Raw genomic sequence first — 12,539 nt, forward strand, 5'->3', positions numbered from 1 at the left:
TCACTTTGCTCTTTGCTGTTGTATTCAGCCCTCTAGATCACATGCTGTTGCACCGGGACACTTAAATAACCAGATGAAACCAAGTCAGCCTGTAACGTTTGCAAGGACGCAGGACGAGGAGTGGTTTGGTCGATAGAAGATACTGCACGTCTCCAGGTGTGGAATGTAGAATACATCAAACAGCAACAGTCTGCAGCACAGACACACCTCCAGTTTTAAGTTCATCTGAAAGCAAGGGGCTTCATAACCGCACTGCAGCAGAGTAAAAACCAAACTATATCAATATTATATATACTCTAGGCTATAGTGTGAAGAGAAAGAGGACTGAGCTCCTTTTCTGTTTGTCCACTTTTTGTGCACTTTAAGAGGACTGAGTTTGGTTTGTTTAAAAAGGACTATATGTGAAAACGTATGTGTTTGGAAGGTTTTCTGTAAAGGCATGCAAGAAAAGTTTTCTTCACAAATTCAAGCTCACATGGCATGACTAACTGATGACAAATGGTAGGTAGGTGAAGTATCAGGTTTAAGGTTAGTATAAGGTTGTAACCGTGTCGTATCAACGTCTGTGTAAAAAGTGTGAGCCGGCAGGACGAGACTAGGGTGACATTTTGACGACGTGTTATTGAGTATTTGCCTCTGAGAAGTTTAAGTAGAAAGTAGCAGAAAATCAAAATATCTGAGTAAATATCTCAAAACTGTATTTAGCCTGCTTGAGACAGTGTACTTAGTTACTTTCCACCACTGGTCGTACTTCATCATATATCATATTATATTGTAGAATGTTTTTGTGTCTTATCACTTTGTTTTGTATTGCACAGTTTCATATTGCATCAAAGCCCCTCCCAAATTCCAGATCGTTTAGCTAACATGTCCCCACATGTGTGTTTAAGTGTCTCAGTGGGAAACACTGTGATTCACTAACAGGACAAACAGGACCCCCTATGGATAAATGAATACCTGTGTGTGTGTGTGTGTGTGTGTGTGTGTGTGTGTGTGTGTGTGTGTGTGTGTGTGGGTGTGTGTGTGTGTGTGTGTGTGGGTGGGTGGGTGTGTGTGTGACAGGTTTACACCAGGGCCCAGCTCCGTGATCTCCGGGGAGCCAGCTGATGTCCAGCTGCAGATTAGTGGAGCTTTACAGGGGCCACCATGTCGCCTCCTCTGGCTCACAGACTGAAATAGCAGCAGCAGCAGCGCAGCTCAACATAAAGCTCCCATACGGTCGCTGTACACAGAGGGAGGCTGTAACATTACTAAAATAACACGATGACACAGCCAACGTTTAAAGATTTTATCTGACCATACGTTCATGTATTTGTAGTCGTTGGAGGTAAAGTGTGTGAGCACAATGAAAATTACAAATACCAACTACTTTTACTGCTAGTAATAGTATTTCTATGTATATTAATATAATTTCGGTCCTGCACAATGCAAAAAAACCCACATTACCAGTCAAACAACACTAAATGCAACACTAAATCACATATGCATATTTAATTAAATAAAATTAATATTCTAAATGTACATTTCTGTGAGGCCAAAACACTTTATTCACATTACATTTTGTCACCTAAACTGGTTCAGTTGATCGTACTTTGTATGTTTGGGATGTAAAGCTAAAATCAAACGTGAATTTAAGTTTTTATTTGATATTTAAACGTTATAAATCAACAAAATTGGTCACATTCTGCCATCTTCCTTCTTATCAGAGTACAAAGTAAACATCTTTAAAGGAAAAGCAAAACACTGACTACAATGTGTATTTAATTGTACTGATATTATGATGATTCCACACACTGAAAATAATGAGTCTATTGACTAATCCTTCTAATAATCCATCAGGGTTTTAGTTTGTTTTATTTAGTTAGAGTTTGGGGGCTTCTTGCCTCTACAAGATTTTTATTTTTGTGCTATAACAACAAAATTGGTTACTGTACCAATTTATTTTTTCAAACAGTGTGTTGGTTTATGTATCGTCATAATTTATTTATTTATTTCACACTAGTCCATACCCATTGAGTGCACAGTTGCCCATGTACAGATTCACATGGTGTGTGTTTGGGATACAGGTCATAGGAAACTGCAGATTAAATAGTCAAGTGAACCCATTAAGAAGAGCAATTTATTCAGACAGAGCTTTTGTGAATTTGATAGTACAATTGCTTTATTGAAAGTACAGTAGATTGACCACGTCAGTGAGTAGAAAAACGTGGGACAGACAGAATGACTGACTGACAGAATGACTGACTGACAGAATGACCAAAAATAGAAGAAAAAAAACAAACATTTGGCCATTCTAATTTATAGTGGGAAGAGGGTTTGTGCATTTTATGCCAGTCTTGGGAAATATTTGTAGCTTCAGGGAGAGTCCACAAAAAAAACAAAAAAAAAACCAAATGAATAAATAAAAATAAATCTCACCCCAGCCACCCTCCTCCTCCTCTGATAAGTAAAGAACAGTCCCTAAGTCACAGGAAAAGCTTTCACCTTTAGGAACAGGTTTACAATCATCTCAATTAAACGCCATCAGTAACAAAATTATATATTTTTTTTATCAATTTAATTTTGGAAGAATATACTTTTGTTTTTATAAACTCCAAAGAAAACGGAAGTCTACTCTGACAGTGACGTTTATGGTTTCCATAGCAACGTGTACACTCTGGCGTTGCCTGGAGACCAAGCTAACGTTAGAAAGAGTGCTAGCTGCGCTTTGCTAATTCAAATTCTCGCTAAAAAGGTGAGAATAAACCAGATAAAGGATTAAAGAAGAAGTTTAAACGAGGGTCAGTGGATTTGTTTCTCACCGTGTCACGGCTGTGTCACCGTGTCTCAGCGTTCAGGCGGGTTTACAGCTCGTTTGTTAACTTAAGTTGACTTAAAGTGGGGCAGCTAACAAGCTAACCTAGCATTAGCCGGTTAGTTACCGTTAAGCTGCCATGTCGGAGCAAAGAGAAGATAACGTTACAGAGCAGGAGGTGAAAGAAGGTGAGGAGGAAAAGACGGAAACAAACCTCCAACCAGGTGGAGTTACTGAAGAACAGCCGACAGAGGACGACAGAGAGCCGGGGAGGGATGGAGAGGAGGTGCAGACTGACAGGAAGACCTCAGGTGAGTCCAGTTTGACCTCATGTGAGTCCAGTCTGACCTCAGGTGAGTCCAGTTTGACCTCATGTGAGTCCAGTTTGACCTCAGGTTAGTCCAGTCTGACCTCAGGTGAGTCCAGTTTGACCTCAGATGAGTCCAGTTTGACCTCAGGTTAGTCCAGTCTGACCTCAGGTGAGTCCAGTTTGACCTCAGGTGAGTCCAGTTTGACCTCAGGTGAGTCCAGTTTGACCTCAGGTGAGTCCAGTTTGACCTCTCCAGTTTTAGTCTTTCATTTACAACTGGTACTGGTTGTCACTAAAATGGATAATATCCTGTCATTTAGTGATAATGATATAATTTATTTTATGCACAACCTGAATGCAAACATTCCAGATGCTGTTAGTTTTGTTATTTTTGGAGTGTTAAATATCATATTGATATTTGTAAGGGACTGTGTTTTACTTATCAGAGGCGGGAGGTGTGACCGCTTTTTTTTCTACCCTCCCTGAAGCTATAAATTTTTTTTCTCGAGAGCCTCCCTGGGTAACTGGCAGAAATTGCATGACCCTGCCTCCACCATAAATTAGTGATTAGATTTTTAAACTCACCTTTTGACATTTGAAAGTTAAAAGTCAAACACAAAATCCTGGCATTGGAAAAAAGCCTTGATTTTTCACTCTTAGCGTACATGCTGGTTAATTTGTGTAAGCGGTTTATTTTTGGCTAAATTTTAAATGTATAATAAAGAGATTTTGATTAAAAATCAATATTTTATGCTCAGATTTGATGATGGGTTTTTCTGATGGAGGCGTACGTCGCACGTGATGTGTCCAACAGCCGTCGTTTTCACAGTTTCTGGCTGAGATAAATGGTGCAATTTGGTTATTTTTAAAGAAAGCATCCCTTCCAGTGGTAAAATAAATAAATAAAGAATACAACCATTTACATTTGTATGCTCCAACCCTATGCTGAAATAAAAAACACAAGTCCCTCCCTAGTGTTTAAAAAATTATTTGACACGCCTCCCCCTTTTTGCACTACTCCTTCCCCCCTCATAAGTAACGAATAGTCCCTAAGTGGAAAGCACGTACTCCCTCTTCTACTGTGTTTTATTTATTTGGTTTACCTGATGTTTCTCCTTTTTGTTTTTGTTGCCTTTTAATTTAAAAAAAAGTCTCTCTTGATTTTCATATTAATGGTACCTCAGTTGTTTTCAGTTGCATCATTTCCACCGATGTTCTTTGTATTTTTCTTTGGTTAAATAATAAAAAATTAAGTTTGACCTCTTCAGACTGACTGGAGGTCCTTGACAGTGTTATAAATCAACTAATAAATATTTAAATGTTCCACATTGTCATATATTTTTCTGGTTTAATTCGGCATTGAAATTTAAAATAAAATAAAAAAAAGAAGAAATTTTACAAAAGGGCTCCAGAATTTGAGATGATAGGTGAAGTGCAGCTACTTAAAAATTTATTTTGCAGATATCTCAAATAGTTTGGTGGATGTATTTATTAGATACTAAAACGGCTATCCTTGTCTAGTGTTTGATGTGAATATTTGTATTGACATTCAGGTCTATAAAATCTTTTTGGACTTTGCAGATGTGCTGGAGGCTGCGGAAGAAGATGAAACTCAGGCTGATCTGCAGGATGACACCGAGCAGCTTAGAGAGCCTCAGCAAACAGGAAATGTTGGAAATTCAGTCTCAACAGGTCAGAGTCTAACTCAAACAGTTTCAAAGATCCTGCATGCATCTGATATCACTCGTTAAAACAAAAGTGTCAGATTCAGTGGCTGATAGTTTTAACAAAGTCTGAAAAAATATGGATGATTTACTTTGGATTTCTCTTTCACAAAACAATAAACGGCAGCATGTTGACATCAGAGGAGAATATCAGCCAATATTTTATTTATTTATTTATAAATATTCATAGCGTAATCAAACTATAATGATGAGGACCTATTTGATTTGATGAAGAGTTATAAATTCTGTGGTTATCCATCCAAAAGTGGTCGACTGACCGACCAACAGACAGACTGACATTGCCATCCCTCAAGCGATGGTGCTTATGTGGATTAAAAAAACGGTTTCCTAAATCTAGTGATTGAGAAGTGCAATTCTTTTAATAATTTTAATGTGTTTATGTGATTAACCATAACCCTCTGGACTTTACAGATGTGCCTCAGCCTGCTCAAGAAGCTGAATCTCAGGCTGATCTGCCCGATGATGCCGAGCAGCTCAGAGAGCCTCAGAGAAAAGAAGATGTTGGAAACTCTACGGCAACAGGTCAGACTGAAACTTAAAGAGTTTCAAATCCAAAGAACAGTTATTATTTATTTTGTTTATTATTGATAAATTCTTTAGTTCTCAGAAAACAATATAACAAAAAACTCTGTACATAATATAGACGGCATGGCAGCATGGTAGTGGTTAGCGTTGTCGCCCCACAGCAAGCGTTCGTTTGCATTTTCTCCCCGTGTCAGCATGGGTTAAAATACTTAAAAAATAAACTACAGCTGCAAAACCAATGAGAGAATCTGTAAAATCTGAGCCATGATACAGGATAAGAACACTGGAAGTTAAGATAATGTGTTTGTAATGGTCATCAAAGTGGTAATTTAAGAATAAACACTGTTTCTGATGCTGCATGATGAGATTCATTCAGTTTATCTTCCAAATGAAATTCTATTTATCTCCATTTTTAAAAAGATAAAACCTGTACTATCAGATTTTGTCTCACTAAGACTGATGTGTTGACGGTGTGACACATTTCTCAAATTCATTTGACACAGATCCTTCAGTTTTTATTTCCATTTCAGTTTTACATATTGGCAGAGTGATAGAATCGGGAGGCACGATATAAACAAACCATAACAAATGAATGCAGATCATATTCATGCATTCTGGGATTGGCAGAAAAATGGAAAGATTCGTGTAGGCAGTGAAGTCCTGAAGATGTGTTGTGTGGTTTCTAGGTAACCTGACACAGGGATTATACAACATGAGGATCAATATCTTGTTAAAGTTCTATTAGCGGCGACCAAAACATTAAATAAACCCCCAATTAGGCAGTAAAGCACAGAGGAGCCAGGGGGAGCTTTGTTCCTTTTTATACAGGCATGTACAAAGTCCGGCCTAGGGGCCAATTTTATATGGCCTGAGGCTTGTCTCTTAAAATTTATGATATGTGGCCCTCCACACATTATTCACTTTCTATTTTTTCCGTTCCCCTCATGACAGCAGGACCATCATACAGTGTGTGGACATGCACCAAATACAAACTACGTAGGCAGAGCTAATGTGTTTCCATAAACAGTAAACAAGCAAATGAATGGTGACAGTTGTGGACATTTCCTGTGAGGTAGCAGACATGTCCACAGCAAAGAAGTGTAAAGTCAAAAGTGAGCACAGCTTCTTTTAGGAATGGTAGAATGTTGAATACTTTTTCACTAAAAGATGAATCAGTTGTGTTTGTCTCGTTTGTTTGTGTTTTTTCCCCATTAACACATATGATGCAGGAAGCAGCTGCCCCCGGGTATTTTCACATTATCTAATCTGTCCCTCATTTAAAAACATTTTTGCAGCCCTGTTTTAATAAGACATGAGCTCATGACATCAGTTGAAAATGCATGAGGGTGATTTATCACTAATTCACTGTTAAAAAAGATACCGACATACATGCTGTTCTTCTTCATCGCCATCAAAGCGTGGCTGCGCAATATAACTCTATAATAATTATAACTTTATTCATATAGCATCATTAAAAACAGAGTTTACAAAGTGCTTTGACAGACAAAGCAGAAACAGGATACTCAGAAGGCAGTATGGCAACAGAGGGCCAAACAGTCCGACCAAAACATGAATGAGACACAACTAAGGTGCATTTGGGGTTAAGTTAAAACAAGAGGACAAAAAAATGCAAAATGTAAAATAAGATATGATTATAATGTCTGTGTCTGTGATTGATCAAGGTGACATTGCATGTGCAGGGAACCTCTTTCATTTTCTGTAGCTTTGATTCAGTGTACCATGCATCTCTACGTTTTGCAACAAATGCAAATTTCCTGACTCATCACTGCATTCTTTATGATTTGGTGGGTTGGACATCACTGACCACTCGCAGACAACAACACTGGTATATTTTTATCTGTAAAGCGATACTGGGCAAACTCCCGGCCGACCCCTGCTCCCCTCTGTGTGTCAGCTCTAGTAGTTTTCAGCTACATGCTACTATATAAAACTGTCCTGATAAAATCCCACGACACAAAGAAAACAGATTTCAGAGGTAAACTCAGCGTGTGACAGACTGTCTCTCTGTGTGGTGTGTTACAGTGAAGGTGGTGCTGGTGCCAGAGGGTCATGTGATGACTGTGGCCTTCGCCATCGGTCTCAGCATTCAGGAGCTGAAGCTTCACCTTGCCGTGGAGCTCAGAGTTCCTGCTGAGGTGCTGCAGATCTGTCTGGACGGTAGGTTTGTTTCTCGACAAACAAACACAGAGATGTTTGGGATTTTTGAAGGGTTTGAAGAGTTGAAGAGCAGTGAGTAAATTGTGGTAACAGCCTGACACCTGTCAATGCAAGCAAACATCATATCTCACGAGAACGAAAAATAAACGAAAATAAATGCTGGTTTTGTTATTTTATTGTAGAAAAACATATTTTACCATGTTTTTATTTACTGGTTCCTCTCAGAGTGATGTGAGTCATTAAGCAAGCCCAAGAACATCAGACAAGAATCTAATGTTGATTTCTGCATCTAAAATATGTGAAAACAAAAGGAATGGTTAGAAAAATGAATTTCTAGTCGATCAAAATATAAAGTGTTTCCTGTTTTTTTTCTAATTGAGACTGGCAATGTATATTGAAAAAATAAAATCAGACAAACGGCAGCTTAAAATACTTATTATAAACTTTGCTTGTTAATATGAATTTTCATAGAATTTTCCAAACCTCTGTGATGGGGGTGCTGTCACATGCAGTTATCTGTTTCAAAGTGCCCAAATGTGAGTCAAAAGACTTGAAGATTTTCCAGCGTGTAATTGTAAGATTTCTGTTAATGTTTTCAGGCAGAGTAGTGGAGGAGCAGCAGAGCCTGATGGAGCTCGGCGTCCAGCCTCACGGCTCCACCCGGATGGAGATGAGCTCCACTGACCCGACCGTCCACCCACTCCGCCCAGTTCGCCCCCCAGAGCATGACAACATGCCGGATGTCATCACCGTCCGAGTCCAAACAGGTGTGAACCACCCTGCTGTCTGCACTGTCCTCTACAGATGTTACGGCTGATGGTTTATCAGTGCTCTGTGTCAGTCTGTCTGTCAGAAATTAGCTTTAAATTAAGTATTGTAGAGTTTTTTATTAATTAAGTAAAAAATGTAAACTTTGTACGTTTGATTTGTATGTTGTTGTAAGATTTTGGGGGATTTAATGGCATGAGCACTGAGGATTGCAGATTGCAACCAACTGAAACGTCTGCAAACCGATTAGAATTCTGTCAGTGTTCATTGTTGAGGAGGTTTTTAACAGGAGCTAAATTATCCACAGAGGTCTCTTCCTCTCCAAAACAAACAAGCCTGGTGATTTAAATCACTGAAGGCATTGAATAAAGCAGTTTCAGGTTAAAAATTCTTCCCACACTGCTTGTTGCGGAGGGGCTTGTTGTAGAAACATGGCAGTTCAACATGGTGATCTCTTTAGACAAGGACCTGCTTCTGATGTAGATGTAAGCGGCTCATTCTGAGCTATCAAAAACACAACTGTTCTTATTTTCAGGTGATTACACACTAAAGAAAACATACTTATTATATTATATTCCATTTCTGCCCAATGTAACTAATCAACTACTTAAGTGTTTTTTAACTGATTCATTGATTGTAAATAAATACTTTTAAATTCTATAATTATTCTGTTGTCACTTCAGACTCCATAGCACAAAAGGCCAAAGGAAATCAGAAACACAAAAAAACGTATGCTTAGACTTAGACTAAGTTCCTCCTGTTCCTATTGGAACATTGGGCGACGAGTCCCTTCCACTTGCTCCAGTCCCTGGCGACCCTCCTTGTACCATGCCAGCTGACACCCATCTCGCTTAGGTCTTCCTTAAACGTCTGTCTCCACATCTTCTTTGGCTTCCCTCTCTTCCTCCTGCCGCCCTCAGGCACCCAGTCCATTGCCACACTCGCTGGTCTCTCTCTTGGCAGTCGGAGTACGTGTCCAGCCATTCTTCTTCTCCTGTCAGAGACCATGTCAGACAGTAGCGCCACCTCTGCCCTTCTCATCACCTCAACGTTGGTGATGTGGTCTCGCCATGAGATCCTCAAGATGGTTCTGAGGCATCGTCAGTGGAAGACATCCAACATGTTGGTAATGTTGGCAGTCCTCATCCACGTCTCGCAGGCATAGGTTGCTGTTGGAATGACCACTGACATATACAGACGTAGCTTGATGGCTGTAGTGATGGCTTTGGATGACCATATGTTGGGGAGCCGTTGGAACACTCCTGCAGCTTTGCCGATTCTCGTTCGTCCGTCTTTCTCCACGTCTCCTGTACTCAACATGTTACTGCCAATATACGTGAATTTCTCAACGTATTCGATGTCATACTCGCCTAGAGTGAGTGGTGGGTGATGTTGATCCTGTCCGATGATCATGGCCTTGGTCCTCTCGTGGCTGATCCGTAGACCAACCTTTGCTCTGCACTCTTGGAGATTGCTGGTCGTCTCCTGGAGTGCAACGTGGGTATGACTCATCAGAGCCAGGTCGTCCTCAAAGTCCAGGTCACGCAGTCTGCCCTGTCCCCACTTGATACCGAAGTTCGTCCCAGCGAGGATCTTCCTCATTGCAAAATCAATAACGATAAGGAAGAGCAAGGGTGACATGATGCAACCCTGTCTTACACCTGTCACGATGTCAAAGTCATCGGTTGTGCCACTGCTGGTTCTGACACGACAAGTGGAGTATAAATACATGTATAAAGCTAGTTCAATGAATATAAACCTAAACTAAATTCCTAAATTCTAGACTAAATAGCTCTGCCTTGTTCATACGGAGAAGCTGAAATTATTACAAGCTGTGAATGAAGGATGAAAGGATTTGCAAAGATGGTGTGAAGGTACTTTATTTCAGAACATACTTTTTTTTGACAGATCCCATCACTTTTCTGCCGGACTTTTGGGCCACACACTTGACGACAGGAACACTGTTCAAAGACTTCAGTTCTTTTTCTGTATTCCAGATGAGGACGTGTTCCAGGAGGTGGTGGTGGAGATTGAGCGTCCTCCCCAGCAGAGGGCGTTCCTGGGCGGCTACAGACACCGGCTGACGGGGGCGGAGTATCACCACGCTGCTGTCCAGACCCTGCCCAAGAGGAGACCTGACAGAGGAGTGGTGGTGTTCAGCCGTGACACACAGGTACAGGCTAGCACAGGGCTTCAAAACAAAGTGACAGACTTTAGTTCAGTCGGGTAGTGATACATTTGTTTTCAGACAGAATTTAATACAGAATAAAAACAATAAAAATGGAAGAACATAATGATTAAAAGCTCATTTAAACGCTTGAAACCACACAGATCAACAGCTGGAAGTGTGTGTGTGGTGCATTTAAAGGTCACTCATTACAGCAGAGCAGCGTTCTCTTTCAGGCATGAGACAACCCGACTTCATGTGCAGATTAAACAATCTAATTACAGAGAGCGAGGAAGAGTGTAAATGAGCTCCTTGAACCAGAAGACAGAAGACAAATGGTCACTGTAACACCTCTCTGGTACACGTTATGTTTAATTAGTTTGATTCTAACAGTCTTGTGCATTAATTTATTCATATTAAGAAGAATATTAACCAAAGAAAAACGTGTTAATATGTAAAAAGTGTTTTAGTCCAGAAATACCTCACTTAGGGTTTTGTATAATTAACCTTGTTAGCTTAAAAACAACATGTAGGTAATTTAGATCACTGCTGATCTCTTTTTAAATCATCCATCACTGTTCAGATTGATTTCTTTGCTTCCATGCTTTCTTATTTCTGTGAAAATCAACTTGCAGAGACTCGTGAAGCCTGCTGCACAGAATAATCCATCACAGTCAATGTTCACCCAACGTTAGCTTTTACATTTTGTCAGTTAAAATGAATGTCTGCAACTTTTGTTGGTGTCTGAGTTGATTTCAGAAACTGAACTTTAGTGAGACTTTTGAAGAGCTAAAGCTAAACAGACCAACATTCAAACAAAATAAAGTCTTGACCGTGTCACAAAACAAAGTAAAACAAGATTAACCGAGCTCTTAATAAAGAATGTGACATTTCTTCATTGATTTTTTTATATTAAAAATAAATTATCATGTCCTCTCAGTTATGGTGGAGCCAAAAACTGAACATTATAAATAAATGTTTGATTTGCAGGGCTGTTGTATTAGACTTTACACACAGGACACACAGTGTAAATTAGTGTTTAAGTCGATGCAGTTTGTGTTGTTTACTGAAGTTAAAGCTTGGGTAGGCAGAAATCTGAAAGAGGAAAGAAAAACGAAAACGAGCTTTCAAGAGCTCAGCAGCAAGTTGCGTCTGAGGTTGCTAAGCAACCTTAACAAGCATCATATAGCCTGTTTACCTGAAATCCTGAGAGCAGAGCTGATCTTCTTCCAGGAGCTGTTTATAAGCCTGTCGTCTGTGGGACAGATGTAAAGCTCTGGGTAGCCCTGTACAACTTTTCCATATTTATCACAGACTGATATTTACAGAAGAAGGGAAAGATATCTGTCAGCTGTGATTGGTTGTGCCTCATCCCATGACATGTGGAACACTGCTGAGTTCCAAAAGTTGAACTCGGTTTATCTGGTGCGTCTACACTGAAAACAATGGATTTGAGGGTGCATAAAACACGGCATGTATACTGTCCCTTTGAAAATACACCCTCCTCCTACAGCTCTCCCCTCTTCTTATCTTATCTTGTCTTGTCTGGTCTGGTCTGGTCTGGTCTGGTCTGGTCTGGTCCCGAGACGAGACAAACACACCCTTAGCACCAGGTTGTCATGGGCATTGAGGACTAAGGATTTGAACTGAATAAATTACACTTCTCTTTGTTAATTTAATGTGTGAACTGACCTTTAACAAGTAAAGAAACCTACATATACGTAGAAATATTTCATTGTGACAGCAGGGCGGTTTAGAGAAAGTACATGTGATGTTTAAGCAATATCACACGAGAGGGAGTGATGTTATACTCGCATATCATCACACCTGTGATTTGGTCATAGGCATGAGGCCGCAGGCCGAGTGCTGAAGACAATCACAGCCGTGACGATATATGAGTATAACATCACGAGCTCGAGTGTGATATTGCTTTTATACAACAGTTCAACAGTTAAATAAGCAAGGCTGATTAAGAAATGTTGAAAAATGAGGACAAAATAGATAATTTAAGCATTTTATTTGTCTTCAGCCAACAAAAATAGTTCCCTCAGG

At 39.8% G+C, this 12,539-nt stretch overlaps 1 protein-coding gene across 1 annotated transcript in view; it reads left to right on the plus strand.

Annotated features, from left to right (window-relative positions):
- The first annotated feature begins 2,682 nt into the window (after nt 1-2,682).
- Nucleotides 2,683-12,539, plus strand: part of iqub (IQ motif and ubiquitin domain containing) — a 21,628-nt gene continuing 11,771 nt past the window's right edge. Inside the window, exons 1-6 of the mRNA XM_050072863.1 lie at nt 2,683-3,105; nt 4,686-4,796; nt 5,261-5,371; nt 7,418-7,552; nt 8,152-8,319; nt 10,318-10,493. Coding sequence (XP_049928820.1) covers nt 2,934-3,105; nt 4,686-4,796; nt 5,261-5,371; nt 7,418-7,552; nt 8,152-8,319; nt 10,318-10,493 — 873 coding nt within the window. The 5' untranslated portion in view covers nt 2,683-2,933. The remainder of the gene's footprint in view (nt 3,106-4,685; nt 4,797-5,260; nt 5,372-7,417; nt 7,553-8,151; nt 8,320-10,317; nt 10,494-12,539) is intronic.

Source organism: Epinephelus moara, chromosome 20 (assembly GCF_006386435.1).
Source record: "Epinephelus moara isolate mb chromosome 20, YSFRI_EMoa_1.0, whole genome shotgun sequence".
In the NCBI taxonomy this organism is placed as follows: Eukaryota; Metazoa; Chordata; class Actinopteri; order Perciformes; family Serranidae; genus Epinephelus; species Epinephelus moara.